The following is a 21,079-nucleotide window of genomic DNA, read 5'->3' on the forward strand; positions in this document are numbered from 1 at the left end:
AGAGAGGAGATGTAAAACTACATTGATATTGTTTTTGATTCTTAAAACCACAAATAGATCTTCTTATGGATCAACACTTCAAATAAAACACAGGAGAGTGTAAAATATGGACCTTTAAAAAGTAGTCATGATCATTTTCTCTTTTAATTTATGACTTATGTCGTATATAAAATGTTAACAAATGCTGACCACGTGTTCCCAAAGCATAAGATGATATCTGTCATTTCTTGTTTAGTTTGACCAATACTACAACAACCAAAATATTAAATTTACACTGATACAAACTACAGAAAAGCAGCAAATCCTTGTGTTTGAGTTTGTGGAACCAGAAGTAACCTGAGCATTGATGCACACACACTTTGAAGACATCCTAAAAACATAGTGAAATAATTTCAGTCTGTTACAGAATTAAAACAAATAATCAGCTGTCACACAACCAATTTATTTACAGTTTATCAATCATTTCAGCAATATAATGTAGGCCAGATTTTTGTAGGGCTTCCTTGTCTTGATAATTTTTTATTTTTTGGATTGACATTGCCAATAGCCAACATTTGAGCTGGCTAATAGCAATGTCACTCCCAAAGGCTTTGGCTGTTTTTCACGCTACAGAAGATCCAAAAAAAGTTTTCAGAGTTGCCTTCAGAGCTGGATTCTTTTCAGGGCGGAAAAAACCTCTGAGCCACATTTAGACTATGATGGCACACTAACACTTTCCACTGAAACCAAGGTCTGTCTGTCTGTCTGTCTGCCAGGGAGAGTTGGAGACCCAGAAGCGTCAGCATGAAGCTAAACTCATCACCACCAAAGAAGAAGAGAAACTGAAGATGGACAAGATGGCGTTGGAGCTGGAGCTGAAATGGACCGAAACACTCAGGTGTGTGTGCGAATGCGAATGTGTATGCGTGCATGTGTGTGCGTGTATGCGCTTGTGTGTGTGTGCATGTACGCGCATGTGTGTGTGTATGAGAGTATTTGAGTGAGAGGTGCTGAGTATCACCCACTGTCTTTGTCTCGTATTTCAACAGAGACAGAGCATGAAATTAAGATTGGATAGGAAATTGAGGTCTTTCTGTTTCCCTATTTTCGTTTCCCACAATTTCTAAAATACACACACACACACGTACGTACGCACACACACACACACACACACACAGGTCAACCAGCTCGCAATATTGACCGTGACAGAGCATTATCCCTGGAGGGCTCTGCAACTTCTCAGTTGAATCCAGTGTTAAAGCTGCCAGCTCAAAGTCTCTGGTAACGTTCACAGACCTTTGAAGTGTTATTATTCACAAACCTCAGAGAATGAAATTGACTGTTTGGAGGTGTGAACTGATGTGAAGTCAGCACCTAAGAAATGACTCTATTAGTGATCATCTCAGCATTAAACAGCATCTTAATGGTCAAAGATTTTGTCCGTTTGATGCTGAAGTGACTCTTGGGAGTGCTGAATGTGTTAGATCTCTTTTATTTCTAATTTTACAGGACTTATTTTGTGATAATTGACTATTTATTGTACTTACATTCCCTAAGTATTCTTCAGACTGAGGTTGTGAAATCTGACATTTACCAGAATGCCTTACAATAACCAAGCAGAGAAGTGTCTTCAATCACACATACTTAGCTGGGCGTATAAATACAGTGAGAGTTTATGCATAATGAAAAATTGTACCAGCTCAACAAATTGCAGTAAAAAAAAACATGTTTTGTCACAGTGTCCCAGTTCCTGTTGAAAAAAATCACAAAACACACTGTCAACAGTTTTCAGAAGGACTTTTTTTCCTCTGGATTATCCAGAGAAAGGGGACAGTATTTCTAAAAAGAGAATTTTCTATTAAATGTTTTTTTTCAAGCTATTTTTCAGTGCTGTGAGCAAAACAAATGAAACTATAGTTGTGTCTCTTTCTACTGTCTCCCATTTTAATTGGGAAATCAGACAGATATCTCAAACATGGACGGATCTTGTTACCATGGACACAGCCACTTATAGGTCCACCTCCTTGAATCGTCTATGTCAGTGACAAAGCCACTCCGCATGTGGACCAGCCCGTTTCTCCGATGGCTCCAGCCCAACTCTGTCTCCAGCCCTGGACAAATATTATGAAAAAATCAGGGCCAGATATCACTAGAGCTTTCCTTCCCCTGTAATTTGAGTGGACGGGCCTTAAAATGATTTATTGGAGGATGTCAGGACTGTCAGAACAAACATTGTTGGTCACATCAAACCCACTTTTACTGTCTCTAATGTACAGAGCGGCTGACTGAGGCCTTTTGGCTCCATATGTCTGACTAACATTTGTCCTCCGGACCTTATACTGGTGTAGTAGTGGTTTATATTTTTCTTATTTCTGGGTTTGTGACAAATAAAGAGAGAGAGATAAACTGGTCAAGCTGATGTATTGGTCGATATTAGCTTATTGCATGCATGGCATATTGGCACTATGTCAACTGATAAGCAACAATTAATTGCAGTACAGAAATGGCAAAAATATGCCATAGATAGTGAGTCTGCATTACTTTGACAGTTGACAAGTTTATTTATTTTTCAGTTCACATCTAGATCACAATTCTTTAATGACCAAATTAAAGGATAATTAGTTGTTTTTTTATGTAAAACAATAGGCCAATACATCATTGTTGGATTTTTGCTATCACTTCAACAAAAAAATAATAATTTGTGCACTGCTTTCTCTCACCCTGTGCCACTCCTATTACCTACTGCTACAGTCTCAAGCACCTGCTCAATCCACAGATATCTTTGTGCATGACTGCTAGGCCTGGATTAAAAAAAAAAAAAAAATTCCAATTAATCCCCATTTTCATTTAAATGATCCAATATCAATTCCCAAAATCGATCTTTGCATCTGAATCTTTTCTCACTGAACATGTACAAAAAGTTATCGAGTCATTACGACATGCACCAAAAGATTTTTTTGAGTTAAAAACTAACCTGGATAATATGACGTTCTTGTAAACTGTGACTTGAATAATTACAACCTATGTGGACCCACCACAGTTTGCAGGACTGTCAGGACATGTCAAGATATCAGACTGACGTCTCGCCAACTCAAACAGGGCAGATGAATTAGTTTCTGTCCTGTCTGTGCTCAAACTGATCATGTCTGTGCTTAGCTGAAACGTCTGCCACTGACAGTCCTTGTAGTTTTTAAAATGTCCATAATGATGACAGCCTTGTAAGTGCTGCAGGTTTTTCATTATTCTTCCTCAACTGATTTGCAGATGCAGGCCTAAAAAGTATAGATGTATTGTTTTGCATTTGCCAAGGAAAATGAGTCCTTGGTCCACAGATTTATAACCAGGGAATGTGTTTACTCTTCTCGTATAATGTGCACTTCACACGCTTTTATATTCAAGGAAACAACAATGGTGCTCTCTTGTTGAATCTAGAATAAATTTATGTCCCCAGGATAAATTGTGAGAAGTGCTTTATGCAACATTGGTATTTATCTGAGGTAACTGAATCATCAAGAACCCAATTGCATCAAATCAAAGTAAATCGATTTTGTGTTTTTAGAATTGAAATAGAGTCAAATCAGAGGATCAGTGCTGATATACAGCCCTGCTGACTGCAGAATGTATTTCATCTGTCCACTTATTTATATATTTATATACTTATATATTGTATAACTCCACTCTAAACCTTTGGTCTCCTTGGTGCTCCTGCTACGTAAGTTTAGCATCTGATTCTGGATACTCGGAGGCTTTAATGGCACCTCACTACCAATATCGTCATACGAAATCCCACCACATATCTAATTCAAAAAGTCATGAGTCATTAAAAGTCATAGAGCAAAAGGGAAATACAATTTGATTTAAGCTGTAATTCAAGATCATGTGTTTGATATAATTACAGCACCTCAGATCAGTCTTCCCATCTGACTAAACCTACAAACCTTCACATGACCATGATCTTGGTCAAGCATCACCCCGACCAGGTCTGTACTGTACAAAAACACTTAATATAGAGAATATAATGGGCCTGATGATCCTCCCTCGTAAGGAAAGAGTTTTAAAAGGGACAACAAAAATAGAGGGTTAATAAGTGTTAGGTTTTACATCAAATTATGAAAAAAGCTGTGTTAATACCAGGAAGCTGTTTAGGAACGACAAGAATCCTTCTCTCATCTCAGGTATCATCACAACCTAAATCTGTCTGCAGCTTACTTCCACGTTTTTTTATTTATTTTTATACCTCCCTAGAAGTAGGAAGAACAGGATTCCTTCTTCCTTCACTAATCATGTGAATTTTGGCTGATACTTAATATTTTTACTTCATATTCATATTCATAACACCCATTATTTTCACAGTGTGGATATATTTTAAATAATAAAGAGTGACAAAAAACAAACACAAAAGGAAACAGTGTTACAAGCAGCAATAGTAGTGATGGTGTGACATTAATGAGTAAAATTGGCTGCTTCACAGACAGATTAGGGAATGTCTTTGGTAATTTTCTGTCTGCTATCCTGACAAACTGACTGTAGCCTGTTCAGTTAAATACCTAATAGATCTTAGACTCATGATGGTAATGAATCTTAAAAGTAAAAGTCCACACACTGTAGAAATAACCCAAAAGAATTAATAAATAAGTAATCGTACTCATACAGAGCTCTTGTCTATTTGTCACCCTTATCCTCTTCTCACTTTCCTCTTCATTAGCTTCCATTCACCTTCCTTTGTCTTTATGCGCAGAGCTCCTTATTCTCCGGAGAACGTCTATTCATTTGGCGGTTGGGGTGAGTACACTGTGGTTAGTGAGCCGTCTGAATTAAGGGGGCAGGCTTTAATCCTTGTTTCACACTGGAAACAGACGGTCTCTCTGTGATAGCGTAATCATGGAGAGAACTCTCAGGATTACCAAATGAAGAGAGGAGGTTCAGCAGATCAGTAGAGTACAGGCACAGGTACTGTGCTACTTTGTCCCAGTCATACAGAAGATCTTATAGGACATGTCAAAGGCTTCAATCTTTTGTCTCTTGATCTCCTCAGATGATGTATCAATGAATATGTTGACTTTTAGCGGCGTTTCTCCCCGGAATGGTGGTGACGGTCGATTGGACCACCACTTTGGTCCAGACTGAGATGTCTCAACAACTATTCGATGGAATGTCATGAAATTTTGCACAGACATTAATGTTCGCCAGAGGATGAAGACGATTGGCTTTGGTGACTCTATGATCTTTCTACTACCACCACCTGCCGGTCAAAGTTCTCACCTATCCAGTGAAATATCTCAACATTTATGAGATGAACTGGTTTGATATATTGTACATTTATGGCTCCCAGATGCTTCCTCTAGCACCACCACGTGGTCGTAAGCTAAACATGTCAACAACAACTGGATGGAATTTAGCATAGATATATTGAAATTGTTCAATTCTTTAACTTTTCATCTATCACCAAGTACAGATCAAATTTGTCCAAAACTTTGGTTTATGATCTTCAGAATTACTGACATTCCCATTAACCTCAGTCACACATTGTGTTTATGTAATTAGTATATACTAGCATGCTAGCGCACTAAACTAAGATGATGAACATAGTACCGTTACCTGCTAAATGTCAGTATTGTGAGTATTAGTATTAGTATTGTGAACATATTGAGTGTTGAGAGTATGCTAATGTTAGCATTTCGTTCAAAGAACCACTGTGATGGCCTGCAGTTTTACAGAGCTGCTAGCATGAATGTAGGCTCTTAAAATTGTTTAACTGTGGTTTGCAAGACTTTTTATTGACTTAAGGTTTTAAGATAAAACTATATGACATCGCTTTGATTCAACATGACTTGGTATACCATGAATTTAGCATTTACCTGTCTTTATATGAGGTTGTTCATTGTTATATTAGCATGTTAGCATGCTAACATTTACTAAACATCCAAATTTTAGCATGCAGAAGTTAGCATTAAGCTAAAAAATAATCCATACAATATATTATAACCATATCTGATCATATTTTAATGTCCTTCCTGTAGCATCTCACTCAGATCTGGACAGACATGTCAACAATTTGACATCAAAGCTCACAGTTGGTCACAAACAAGAAAGGCTGACAAATACAATAAATACGGTGCCTCGTGAGATGTAAAACAATGCAATGAAACATTACGTGCTTGTCTTTAATGGGTTGCTATAGTCAGTGTAGGTTTCATGAGTGGGACATGGTGGAAGCTGTTCTTTCTAATGGATGTTGAGATGCATGTCTTTAGGAGAGCTGCTGTTCTGTAGCTCCTGCAACGTGAGGCTTTCAGTTTCCCACCTGGCACGAGTCTTCAGGCAGTTTGAATTTCACAGCAGCATTTGTATGAGAAGCCTCTAGCAGGTTTTGTGTGCTATAATGTTTGTGCTGAGGAAAATATGAGTTAACTTTGCACCTCCATCTGTGATTTGACATTGATGGGGGGGAAAAGCAGAAGAACATCTATTATTTAATTACTCTCATTACCATGTACAGTATCTCCAGTCCCATTTGAGTGTTGTTGAAAGCTTTTATTGGCACAGTGTCACTTTGAACTCAAATCAGCAGGAACGGGCTAACTCTAATCTCTCTTGCACCCCTAATGCAGAAGCTCAACACATCATTTTCCTCTATAGGGCCATAGCTGCTGTCAGTGACATCTGAAAATGGAGTTAAAAAGAAGAGGTTAGCAATAGGAGGTCAAGGTCTGAATATGGTTCTGATGCCTTTTTATTGAACTGTTTTGGTGTGAAAATTTTCGTATTTAAAAAACATCAGTAAAAATATTGAACTTGAAGGTTCATCACTGACCTTGGAAATAAAAGTTAAATAATCAACCAAAGAACTGAAAAATACAATTGCAGCAGGCAGCTCTGACTGTAACTTTCAAAAAAGGACTTGTATCGAACACAGTTATCTTCAAAGGATAGAAACAGCTGTGGATATGTGAAGTTGGGGACAAAATGTAACTTCATTTGTATTTGTATATGTATTCTATACAGTTCAGATGCACTTAAGACATGCGTTATTGCCAGATGGTGAGGAAGCTAATGACTGGCTTGTAACTGCGGCATACACACAATTAGAAATATGCACAGTCATACTCAAGTCCATATGCATGATCACACATGCAAATACACACCTTAAATGAGCAGGTTTGCCTTATAGTTCATAGCACAGGCACCAGAATCCAGCCAATTATCCCACATTTTATCAGAATATTTCTTCCTTCCTTTGACAGCACCTTCGCTGTTTCAATTTCCATCTCTTCATTTCTTCGTCTCTTCTTCCCTTTACCTGCGTCCATCTGCCCTCGTCTCTCTTCCTGCCCAGCATATGCTATAGAACAACGCTTATTAGGAAGACCAGAGCTCTTTGAAGCCCAAGGCCTGTGTGTATTTGTGTGTGTATATGTGCTTGTCCGTGTGTGTGTGTGTGTGAGAGAGAGAGACTGAAAGAGTGCGCATGTGCATTGGTGTATTTAACTGCATGCTTTATACTGAACAAGGACATGAATGATGACACGTGTCAAGCGTGCTGCATGATGAACGTGACTGCACTGTTGTGTGTGTGTGTGCATTTTCCTGTGTGTGTGTGTGTGTGTGTGTGAGACCGCCTTCAGTCTGACACTTCGTGGCTCTCGAAGTGACAAAAAAAAGTGTTTGCCTGGATACTTCATTTAACAGCTGCCATTTCAACTCCCACGCAACCATTACACACACACACACACACACACACACACACACACACACACACACACACACACACAGCCATGCAAAAAGCTGTTAGCAGCAGTGTTAAGGACGAATGGTGGCTCAATAGATGCTGTATTGAGCCATGATAAAGGTCCATTTATTATTGCCGTAAAGCAATTATTGAGTTCTCTGAAGCACCTTTACCTTTGCAGGAAACTTTGTTTGAATCTCATCTTTCAGCTGCTTGATTTCTTATATCTCTAAGAGCTCTGAGAAGTGCTTTAGTGTCTTTCAGCTCATTGTTTTGGTTGTCTGGCTCACAACTTTACTGTTTGATTCAGTCTCACCTCTGTCATCGGCCTCGTTTCAAGTCGCAGAGGATAACGAAAGCCAAAACTGATGAATGCGGCTTTAAGTGATTGAGCAGTACCGACTGTATGTCATAAAACAGATTGGCATGAAGTAGCTCCAAACATTCACGTCAACAAGATAAGTAATAATAATAATGACTTTATTTATAGAGCTCTTTAAAACAGAGTTACAAAGTGCTGCTCATATTTAAAAACAAAACCAAGACTAACAGAGAAGAGAGGAAACGTGTCAATTAGGAAGGCAAGTATAACAGGAAGAATTACAAATATATATGTTAAAACAATAAAATCAATAAAACAGAAAAACCAAAAGTAGAAACCAAAGATACAAACAATAAAATCAAGAATTACAAGCTGCTTTATTCAAGTATGTTTTCACTCAGCATGCCTGATCTCCTCAGGCAGAGTTCTAATAGCAAATGCACAGTCACCTTCGGTTTTTAGCAACCTGGGACAGATAGCAGAGTTTAGCCTGAGGATCTCAGGCAGCGTGTTTGGTCACAGGGGGAGAGCAGTTCTGAGGTATAAGTCGATCCTAAAAGACACTGGTAACCAATGTATGGAGGCTAAAATGGGTGTAATACGATCACATTTTTTTCTAGCTGCTGCATTTTGTATGAGTTGCAGGGAACAAAGAGATTTTTGGGAGTGACATGTATACCGGGAGTTGAGGCTATGTTGAGTCAATGATGTAATGATGTAATGAAGAGCTTATAATAAATGCAAAAACCTTACATCTTTGGATCATTTTTAAAACCTACTATAACTCCCCCTCTCTTTAGCTGTTACCCTCTGTCTTTTCACTCATACATCTATTACATATTAGAGATGAGTGTAAAGTCAAGTCTTTGCTTTTGGCTTTTTTCTTGCTAAGTTGAGCTGATGAACTGATGCTGGTTTTGTTGCAGGTTTAGTGAATGATGCTGGAGAACAGCATTAGCCAAGTACCTGAAAAAGAAATGCAAATGTGTGTGTGTTGTTGTTGTGTTGTAGGCAGGAGTGTAAGAAGCTGCGTGAGGAGCTGAGAGAGGAGCACGAGGAGGACAAGGCCACCGCGCTGTCTCAGCTGGCACAAAGCAAGGAGCAGGAGCTGAGCAACGCCAGGGAGAGCTGGCAGAGGAAAGTGGAGGACCTGCTGGAACAGGTACGACTATCGCCAGTGCGTGTGGGTGTGTGTACATGAGTATGTGTTGAACGTTTGGGGGCTCTCCAGCCTCCCTTTCTTGTGTTGTTTTTGTGTATTGATGTGTTACTTGTGTATTTTGGTGTTTGGAAGTTAAAAGGCTTGAGAACCCCTTCCCCCCCATTTAATAGTTAAAGATGGTTTTAATCTTCAGTTTGGGCTGTGGATTTCTGAGAACACAAAATATCACACCCTACACTTTGTAGTTGAATAGCTATAATTATACCAGTAGTAAAATCTCAGTTAGGAGGAGGGAATATGAGTAAGGCACCAAGAGAAACTGCCTCTCTGATGTTGCCCTTGTAAGACCTCCTGTCTGTGCCAGGCTGACGTATTTCTTCCTCACCCTAGTGCACAAACTCACTCACACAGTCATTATACAGTGTTGTGGTGAAGACACAGGGGCAGGCTTCTGTTTTTAATGACCGCCCGGTTATATTAATGTAGCATGACTTCGCTCTCCCGTGGTCATCACACAGACAGACAAACGGTGTCAATATCTCTATTAAAGTTCATGTTCGCATGCTGTGTGTATCAGCTGCCGGCCGCCGTCATGTCCTGCAGTCCATCAGCTCCCATGCACTGATTAATGGATGTGCTTCACGCCTCACAATCAGCTGGACCGTATTCATTTACTCTAATGTTAACTCAGAACAGCGGTCAATCTTTTGATGGATTGGCATTGACAGAGAAGATGCTGGTTGGAAACCAAATGCTGGGACAGACTCTTTTCTAATGGCCTTTATTTCAACAGATATCAGTGCCAGTGATGCAATGTTATGTGGGCTGATATGATCTTTAAAAAATATGGTTTTAATTTTGCTCAACCACAAGATGCCTCACAGTATGTTTTCAAAAAAGTAAATCTGAAAATGTGTGTATCAGCATAAATACTACTGTGATTGCAATTGGAGACTAGCTGGGGAAGTTAGTGGAGCATTTAGCAGTTAAATAGTCGGATATTTCCCTCCAGAGTTAAGCTGAACTAAAATTAGACAAGAAAGGAGAGTGAAAATTGGACATTTATCTGGTGGACACTTACATAACGTTTCTCTGTGTCTACCAGATAATAAGGTTGTTGTGTTGTGTTAACAGCTTATTGCAATGCCTCTAAGTGGGCAAAAAACTTTAATGCAGTTTTAAGGCATCCCAGTACGAGCCAGCTGCACACATACACACACAGTGAAAGAAACTATAGTGAGCTATATTACTTTTACTGCTTTCACACAACTATCAAGTTCTTAGTAGCAATAGTCTACAATAACCCTCCCCAAATAAAACATTGCAGAGCTCAGAAACTTGATAATACTCGGATCAGAATACAGCATCTCTAACGATACAGTTCTGTTAAAGGTCCCATATTGTATAAAGTGAGATTACTATGTATTTTTGATTATAAAGCAGGTCTAGGTTCTATATTAATACTGTGAAAGTATCAAAGCCTCAGTCTACAGAGAAATGCACACAGCCTGAATTCAGAAACTGAGCCTTAAAACCAGCCGTCAGGACTTCTGGAACTTTGTGATCTCACAACAAAGCAGTCACTGCTCTTAGCCATGCCGCAAGCCCCGCCCACCTGGACCCAGGACTGCAGAATTTGGTTTCTCTGAGTGTTTACCTGAAATCTGCTGTATTTTCATTGGATCACTCAGAAAACAGCCAGCCAATCAGAAGAGAGGTTCAGACTCTCTCTTCTGATTGGCTCACTGACCTGTTGTTACTAGAGCTCCAGAGAGAAGCCTGAGAGAGGAGATGTAAAGCTACATTGAGATGGTTTTTGGTTCTTAAAACCATAAATATATCTTCTTATGGATCAGCTTCAAATAAAACACAGGAAGTGTAAAATAGAATAAAATAAAATTGAAATAAAGCTATCTAACCATATGACACAGTGAGTGGCTCATGCCTTTGTCATAATGTGATTTCCAAATTTGGGACACAGCTTTTTGTGACATCTGTAAGCTGCTACAGAAGCCGTTAATTAATCAATACCTACTTACTGTTAATAGATTATTAATTAATGTGTCAGCTGGTCTCACCTATACGCAGATTAGAAGATTTAATTTCACTTTGCTTGCTGTCAGTTTGCTCCAAGGGTTTTTAACAGTCGGTAAAGCAGACAGGGTTATGATCCCAGTGCAAGAGTAACAACAAGTGTTCCTTTTGGCAGACACGCAGACCACACAGCTCATGATTGACCTTTTCGTAGCACATCACCTTTCCCACAAATAATGAATGTAGTCCTCTATTTTCTAAAGTTTCCTATTAAACTTCTTTATCATTTTTTTTATTTAGAATGGATTTACAGGCATCACCACAGTTAAATACAGTATTGCAAAAGCAGGTTGTGCAGGGTTGTACTTGTTTATCCCTACACTTGCCCAAATAATCATAATCTTAAATTGTCTAGACAGACTAATTTGGTGCGTCATACTGCTTCCTTCTAATAATGTATTCACTGCAGTACAGCATAAGCCAGAGTTATTATGTACTGCGGTGAAGTGCAAACAATCTATTTGCAAAAAATAAAAACTTTTTGCTGGAGGCTTTAAGAGTTATAAACATCTTAATATGGCAATATTTGTTTAAGCCTAATTGATTGGCCCCCCTCTTTGCCCTCCTCTGTTATTCTGCTCCATAAATATGCTGCTTCCCTGAGAAAGCCTGCACTTCCCTATGCTTCTCACCATTCCTGCACCTCCTATTTGCTTTCTCTCTAACCACTATACTTCTGCTAGCATGCAAACTTGTAGAGGTGTAGTGGTTTGTTCAACTGTTCCACTAAGTGTCATCAGTGCACTTAGTCCAGCGTTTGTGCTTTTGTCTGCTCCTGTCAGATCTCCTTGTTGAAGCAGAGTCTGGAGATGCAGCTGTCCCAGTCGCAGTCGTCGCTGCAGCAGCTGCAGCACCAGTTCAGCCAGGAGAGGGAGCACCTGAGGATGCAGCTGGACGAGCTGCAGACGGAGCACCAGAGGCGACAGCACCGTCTGCAGGAAGCCCAATGCTGCGCCATGCAGGACCTGGAGCACGCCAGGCAACGTGACCTGAAGGTAGGTGACGGGGAACATGCACACATTTATAAACAGTACAATCTTAAAGATTTTTGTAGCTGATATTAAAATTACCCAGTAAATACCATTGGGAGTCATGTTTGTATTCAGTGTTACTCACCAAAACAGATCCTAGAAAAAAATGTGTTAAATGTGTTTCCCTCCTTATAAAACAGTTGCAACACTGATTTTGTTGAACATTTCAGTATCTTAATTGTTTACATACATGTTTGCTAGCAGTCTTCTTCTTCTCTGCCTATTGCTGTTTCTTGATGTATAGTACAATACTGTGAAAGCGTCACCATGACATTTTTATCAGTGACTATTTCAATCTTGTGAGTGCACCTGTGAGTGAGAGACAAACAAAACTCAGACCCACTCTTCAAAACATGGCTCCATTGCACCTCTAGTGGTTAAATATAGAACCCAATCAAAATTATTTTTGATTGTTACGGCCAAAACTAATAATGATATTCTAGAATATAAAAAACTGTTTTCTTTTTTTGTTTTTGTTTTTTACAATTGCTCCCTTAAATTTGTTCATAAAAATGTTTGACCATGATATGTACTGAGTGGGACATTTTACAGTTAAACGTATCACTGCCTTCTGGTAGGTAAAACTATGTAATTGTGACACTGTTTCAAAATTATCTGAGAGGCTTTTCTGTACAGCAGTTTCCTGTTATTTATCTGCCAGCATATATGCCAGTATAAATTTATATATCAGCCAATATGTCCGCCTGGGAAACTGGAGCAGATGTTGCCCCCATGTGCCAGTATTTTTGAAAGGGTCCAGTAACAATGAAATCCAACCAATCACAATATTTATCCTGGAACTTATATTTATTAACAAAAACTGCCTTAGTCCCTGAGTGGAGAATATTTACACCAATATATCTCAAATTAATGTTGATATGGTATTGTGGCTTTCAAAATTACAAGTAGGCAAATGGAAAACCTGCACGTTGAGCACACTGAGTTCTCCATTAAGTTCTTATGCGTTCTTGAAAACTAAACAATGATTACTCTGTAATTACATGTAAATACATCTTTAAAGTGCACATGAACTAAGAGCTTTAACATTGCTGTCATCTTCTCTGCCAGTTAGAGAAGCTCCTCAGGAGAAGCCATCCATGACATTTTAATCCAATAGAGCCTTGTCAGAGTCAAGGTTAGACTGGCAGTGAGTCATCGCAGTCATCACTCACTCTCACTGACAGCGCACAGCTTCTACATCAAGTAGCTCCACTGACAGCTCTGTGTTTGCTCTTCATAATGTCAAAATATGCACGCACAAACACAACATACACACTCCTCAAGGTGCCAAGAAAATGTTCTTCAACGCTAATCCTTCCATTTCACAGTCAAGGTCGATTAGGTTCAGCTATACATCACAATTCCAAATTCATTTTTCAACTCGGATGCTGTAATTGTATTAATGCCTAAGGCAGAATGAAGGTCAGAAAATAGCGTCCTTATGATGTGTTTCTGGCAACTCCTTGTGTGTGAGGATGAGTGTGTGTTTGTGTGTGTGTGTGTGTGTGTGTGTGTGTGTGTGTGTGCGCGCAGAGAAAGGATATCACCTCTGCGTCACTTATGAAATCAGCACTCTTCATTATTTTCCAGTAAAATAAACTGACTTCTATAACAAACATGCTCCTCCCTGTGATCTTCCTCTCCTCTTTCTCTGATGCAAACACACATGCAAGTAGCTGTCGCACATTCACTCAGTATAGCCAAAAAAATGACCACCTTCTGTTCTGCCTCCTGTCACGGTTTTAGTTTTTAAGCAGGGAAATAAAGTGTTAAAAGCTTCACAGAGGCTCTTTTATGGCAGGGAGGTGTTTATATTCCTGTCTGCAGTGCAGGGAGGGAAAACTCAATTATCCAGAGTGGAGGCATTAGAGGAATGATTTGTGTATGTGTGCTTTACGTATTTGGGTGGATGGGAGGTACATTCGGATTCAATAGTGTTATCTGTTCACACTTCGCAGACAGTTATATCCAGGCAGTAATAAAGTTGTTACAAGTTCCTGGCCCACACACACACACACACACACACACACACACACACACACACACATACATTCACATAACCTAATTTAGCTCCCGGATTTGCTGCTACAAAAAGCTGCAAATAGAAGCGTGTGTATGTGTGTGTATGTGTGTGTTTGTGTGTGTGTGTGTGTGTGTGTGTGTGTGTGTGTGTGTGTGTGTGTGTGGGTGCATGCATGGAGCAATTGACAGACTATTGATTTGCCCATCATCCTTCTTATCTTACTTCCCAGACTCCTTACTTTCTTTTGCCTGCAAACTAACGGCACAAATTCTTTTTATAGTGATAAGTGGATATGTGGTTATTACTACAAATCAATGTACAAAATGTACGTTCGATCAACCGCCTTGGTCCAGACTGAAATATCTAGACAGTCAGATAGACTTTGTACAGACATTCATGATCCCCAGATGATGAATCCTAATGACCTGAGTTCAGTCCTTATCGTCCCACATGACTCATCCATCAGTAAGACTATATAAAAAATAAACATCAGTTAGAAAGAGTAACTTTCAATAGCAGTAAGTGTTTAAAAATAATAAAAAAAATAAATAAAAAAAGACAAATTAAAACATGTGAAACCAATAAAAAGGAAAAAAGGAAAACAATAAGACAGTGATGGTCTTGCTGATAACTGCAGAGTATGCTAATTAAGCACCAGAGTGCAAGTTAAGGTATTTTACTTGTTGAAATGTAGGTCCTGGGAAATCTAATATTCTGTAATACGCTGAGAGAACCAGCTAAAACTCTTTCTTTAAGCCATGATAGATCAGTGGCAAATACTGTTTCAAATAATGTTTCCTTTTACCAAACTCTTCTATCAAAATTGAGAGTGTGTGATTGCTCCTCACCGATAATCCTACTGATTACTATCATTACATCTGTTCAGTTATTACTGCCTTTCAGGTCAAAATATCAAACTATAAGATCAAAAAGGCGCCACCAGCAGGTCATGGTCACTGTCCTGTCAAATGCTTTGATGGATTGGTCCTTTATTTGGTTTCAGACATTCATGGTTCCCAGATAATGCATCCTTATCACTTCCGTGGTCCATAATTGTGCCAGAATGTAAATGTTATACTTTGGTTTATCGCCAAATATCTGCAAAATCTGTTGACTTTCCCAGGAGACTCAACTGACCAATTCCACCTGCAAGGCAAAGGTCATGTGACTGACTAATCACATCTGCTAGCATGCTAGCTGTTAGTATAATAAGATATATAATATGATTAAAAAAACTTTTAGGGAAAGTTATGTGAAATGTGGAAATGTGGACCTCTGGTGCTCCCTTAAGGTTAAGAGCGTTTTCAAGTCAAAAGAAGTTTGTAAGTTGGAGCAAATGTGAGGGAGCTTTACTTTTATGTTTCAAATATAAAAATTTTACTTGTAGCAGTTTCATAAATCCAGATCCTGATCTGAATTTTAAAGCACACATTAAAAATATGACTAAAATTCCTTCTATCACATTTGGACACCTGCCAGAAGGCAGTCATTTCTCACGGTCAGATGCTGAAAAGGTTATACTGCGTATGCCTTCATCTCTAATGGGCTCAACTAGTGTAATGCTCTCTGTTCTTTTCTGCTCACGAAAGCTTTGAACAAACTGAACATCATCATAAGGCAGCAGCTTGAGTGCTGACTAAGACCAGGGAAGGAGCCCAGGCCACACCTGTTCTAAAATCCTTATGTCGGCTGCAGGTTAGTTTAGACATTAAGATTCTGCTTTTAAGTTTTATATTAGTCGACAGTCGAGCATCTGAATACATATGAGATACGCTTTTAAGCTTCATCCCTTTCAGATGCCTCTTTGAGTTGTTCAAGGATTAAGACTTGTGCTGAAGCAGCTGGATCAGGAAGCCAGAGACCCTGGAGACCACAGTCTGATTTCATGCCTTCATGTGTTTATCCCTCACGCTTGCTCATCAATATCACCCCCTGTTACTTAGTTAAATTGTTCACCTACCAGCTAAGTAACAAATACTGACTGTCCAGTAATGGAATGAGAATTGAACAACCAGGCCTCCTCACACAAACAGCACAGAGAAGAAAGAGGAAGAGGAGGAGGAGGAGGAGGTGAATGTAGTAACAGTACAGTCAATTTGTAATTATAGGATTCAATGCGATTAGGAGTAATTAATGTGCTCCTGTTAATTAAATGAATAAAAGTAATGGTTTTTTTACTGACCCACACCACAAAAGGGCCAATGATCAATACCAATGAACGAAAGAGATTAGCAGCTTTTAAAGAGTCACTTTCTCAAACTGTGATAAAAAAAGAACCTCCCGCCGGAGTTTCAACACACCTGTGCTTATATTTTTACCTGCTCAGTGATTAAGGACAGAGAGAGTCAGCTGTGAAAATGAAAAGTCCTCCAGAGCCAAAAAACATGTGATGGTGCCACTCTAAAAGTCACAGAGAACCAGACTTCAAAGTAGCATCTTCAGCTTCTGTTATGTGAGGGATTAATTGCAAGAGAGATGTAAATCAAATGCTTGAGATTTGATTGGATCACTCAGAAATGGGGGTGTGGCTTAGTGGATACAGCAGCATGCAGACCTTGGACCAACCTTTTAGACGACAAAGGAAAAGGAATAAATTAACCAAATTCATATATATATTCATGTATATATATATATATTGGCCCACTGTATGTAGACAGCAAGAATACTATATATATAAGAATACAGTGCAGGGTTATTATCTTATTTAGTGGTCACACAACAACAACAACAATATTCTTATCCACCCGCTCTTTAAGATCTTGTCGTTAATGTAATTAATGAACTGTAACGCTTTAGTTTAGTTTTGCATTTGAGGCTTTTGAAGTGTTCCTAAAAAAACAGCTTGGGTGCCGTGTCAAACATTAAGAGTCTGAGACTGCTGTCCGCCAACTCCGAGCCAGGTCCATTTGAATATTCAGGGCTCTTTTTGTTCCATGAATCATTTCCCAGAGGCATTACATATTGGAGAATTAAAATGCCACAGATGTTGCTGTCAGCCTTCTGTGAATATCATTTTAGACGTTCCTTGTTGATGGGTTCTAGTTATGATTTGAAAAAACGGCATCTTAATGTTTTTACTGACAAAGGAAAATGATTTGAACTCAGCGTGAACTGCAGTTTACCTGTCTACAGCAGTGAGCTTTTAGGGCTTTGTGTAATCATGAAAATGAGATCTGAACTCTGTCGTCTGCTGTTGGAAATAGCAGATGTGTTTTCCCCTTTCATATCAAACTTTTTTTGAAAAGGTGTTTATTACCTGTTACTACCAGGGCTGTTTTTAGCTTTTTGGGGGCCCTAGCCCCCTGAGCTAGTTATTTATTAAGTGAGGTTAGCTGAGCTAGCCAGCAGGACAAAAGTAGCAAACCTGCTCAAAAATTGGCAACATTATAGCCACCCCCTCCACCCCACAAGTGAATCTACATCATTAACAAATGACTTGCCTTTTTCCTGGGAGCGTTTTTCTTCTTCAATTTTCTTTTGTTTCTTTTTCCTGCACCACAGAGATATGTCCTAGCGTTATTCTCCTCACTGACGTGACGTGCAGCTGTCAGTCATCCCATCACACCTGTCGGCAGATGTCACTCATTGCCTGACAGCCTAATGATGATTTTCACTTGATTAGTCCACAAACACAAGCCACAGCTTCCCTGTCATTGCAGCTTAGTTTTGTTTATATCCTGCATTTCATTTTTGAGCAGTGCTTCACTAAATACATGAGGAGGCTTGACTGGCTACAAATAAAGACAGGTCATTTTAATTCTCCCCAAATATATTGAGGATGAACTTGCAGCCTGGGGGTCCCCTAGTAGCTGCGGGGTCCCTATGCATCTGCACAGTCCGCATATAGCAAGAAATGGCTCTGGTTACTACCCTAAATTGAATTTAATTGAATTAATAACGTATCTGGATATTATTTTAAACTTTCTTTGCTAACTGGTTGCAAAGTTTGAATTTTTGATTTTTTGAGGATGTGGGAATAAGAAAATAAAATACACAGGAGCACAACAGGTATGAAACTGAAACGTATAGTGGTTCTTTAAGTACAGTATATTGTCACAGTATATTACTTTTTGGATATATCACAAAAGGTATACACCCAGAAAATTTATATATTTATTTATCCTAAGATAATTTGATTATTTTCCTTATTTCCATCTTTAAATTGTCTTGGACCTTGTGCCACTGTCACCTCAGACATCTTTACATCAGCCACAAACAAAATGCACTGGTGAAAATGAGTTTTGTTATGGTCGATATTTTTGTTGTGACTCTTTTCTGTCTTACTACAGTGTATTAAAGGCTTTTTAAACACAAAATATGTAAAAAGATTATTTCCTGCAGCCACCTGCACAGAATCTAAGTAGGCAGTCAGACAAAGTAGATTTTAATATCAATATGCAGAGACAAATATAAGTGTTAGTAAAGTAAACACCTTACACTTGCACCAGAACTGACAGCCATTTGATATGATTTATCTTTAAGTCAAACAATGTAACATCCTAGAGGGAAACTGAATCAGTCTGATCAAGTGATTATCATCTGTTTCTCCAGACAGGTTTACTGTTGAATTGAACGGTGGCCACTGATTGTCAGAAGTCATTTTGGTCCTGTTTTCTCTGCCAGAAACGCAGCTGACAGCCAAGTTTGTCAGACTGACGAGCTTAATGAACGCTTGACACGTGCGACGCCGGTTGAATCGTTGATAACTTTACAGCAGCACCAACCATGAGTGTGCTTCTCAATAAGTAAAACCATATTTCCAGAAACACTCAGGCACGAAAATGTGGATCCTCACACATCAACAACAGCTTTTACTGCCAGAGTAAATGTTTGGCTGCCAGCAGTGTAATGCTAGCAGGGCTGAGCTCTGTGTGTGTGTGTGTGTGTGTGTGTGTGTGTGTGTGTGTATGTGTGTATGTGTGTGTGTTGTGGCAGCCCTCCAGTCAGCAGTGCTAATGCCTGATACTAATACTGTGTGTGTATAAGTGTTTGTCAGTTTTCTTTAATATTCTAATACGTTGCTCTGGTTACATTTTTGTTATGAAACCAGAACTGAGGTCATCAACAGCTGGATGAAAGTAACTGAACACAATTTAATTAATCACTTAATTAAGGAAGTGATATATGCAATAAACAAAATGGTGGAGAACTGTGGGAAATGCACAACAGATCAGCTGATTCACACCTGTCCATAAAGATTACGGTCCTTCTCCTTCTTGTTCTCATGTACCAACACGTTTGGTGAAAAAATTCCCCAAAATTTGTTGGAATAACACTGATTTGTTTTCTCACTCAACATATTGTTGTTTAATTATTGATTTTAAATCTGATGGTCTTTGCAAATGAGCAGTTTTATACTGAACAACTGTCACAATGATTTAACAGAAAATTAGCTCCATTTTTTTCTTTTTAAAACTCATCACTATGGTGTTCTACGGACATCATTAATATATTTTTTACTAATTTAATTTAAGAAACAATATTGAATATTATGTTAAAAAAATATTGACTTAAATATCATTATTACAAAAGGAAAATCCAGTTATATACACATGTACATATATATATATACACTCAAAGTAAAAGTCAGTGAGCTACAGTAACGTTAAAGTCAAGGCTGTACTGAACAGGAATCCACTCCAGGGGAATGTGTTACTAATCTTTCAAATATGAAGGCCAATGTTTTAAAAAGCATTTTGAAGTATGAGGTGACCTTCTGACTCTTCTCAACAACTGTGCAGAATAAAGAGAGAGAATTTTATTATTATAATTAATATAATGTATTTTGACAATGCAGCTTCACTTTTTTACTCAAAATGATGATAATAGAATAATAGAATAACTTCTTTTTTTTTTCTAATTCTGTTGCCCTCAAGGTCATTCTAAAGGGGAGTTTATTGAAATCATCAGGAAACCATTGAAGGAAAGGTTTTGATAAGAGAATTGTCTTTGTTTTATACTTGACACAGAAGGTGACCTCTAGTTTTCACAAAGTCTGAATGGTAGAAATGAATAAATAAGAAAGTGATTTTTATTCTCTCTTGGCTGATGAATCAGTCCTGTTTCAGACCGTGTATAATGATCGGCCAGTTCCTCCTTATATCCTCACAGATATAAGGACAGACTGGCCTCATACAGGATTTAAAATGGCTAGAGTTCCCTCACTCTCTCTCTTGGGCCATCCCACTCTCACTTTTTTCCTCTGTCTCCCTGTTCTCCTGCCCTGTCTTTGTTCTTTCGGTTATCCTCTCCCACCCCTTCCCCCCGTCCCCCTACCTCCCACCCATCCATCAGGACCTGGAGGAGCGTCTCCGCCACCATCACCATGCAGAGCTGCAGTCGCTCAGAGAGGCTCACCGCCAGAGCATCGAGACGCTCAAACAGCAGTCGGAGCAAGAGCTGCAAACGCTTCGCTTTGAACTGGAGGACGAGGGCAAAGCCATGCTGGGTGAGGTCTTAGAGTGTGTGTGTGGAGAAATATTCACCCTAATATGACCTTTTGCCACATTTTGCATTGATATGGGGTTTCTGGTCACAGTCTGCTCTGATTTTACTGTGAAGGCCGTACTAATAATGGAAGAAAATACTGGAAAATAAAGGATGAAAACCTTTTATATAGAAAAGATTATACAAAGAAACTCAGAAAACTTGTGGATCTCAAAGTAAAAATATAAGGTGAGAATATGGCAAAGCATTTACACCAAGAGGCAGCTAAGGCCTTATCATGGTCACATAGCAA

At 38.9% G+C, this 21,079-nt stretch overlaps 1 protein-coding gene across 2 annotated transcripts in view; it reads left to right on the forward strand.

Moving 5' to 3' along the window:
- fam184ab (family with sequence similarity 184 member Ab) overlaps positions 1–21,079 on the forward strand; it is a 139,902-nt gene that overhangs the window by 86,654 nt on the left and 32,169 nt on the right. For both annotated transcript variants that reach the window (XM_023430209.2, XM_023430211.2), the window contains exons 12-15: positions 756–877; positions 9,042–9,192; positions 12,069–12,281; positions 20,635–20,788. In XM_023430209.2, coding sequence (XP_023285977.1) covers positions 756–877; positions 9,042–9,192; positions 12,069–12,281; positions 20,635–20,788 — 640 coding nt within the window. The remainder of the gene's footprint in view (positions 1–755; positions 878–9,041; positions 9,193–12,068; positions 12,282–20,634; positions 20,789–21,079) is intronic.

Source organism: Seriola lalandi, unplaced genomic scaffold, assembly GCF_002814215.2.
Source record: "Seriola lalandi dorsalis isolate HSWRI2012SDOR001 ecotype SW California unplaced genomic scaffold, Sedor1 jcf7180002054901, whole genome shotgun sequence".
Lineage (NCBI taxonomy): Eukaryota > Metazoa > Chordata > Actinopteri > Carangiformes > Carangidae > Seriola > Seriola lalandi.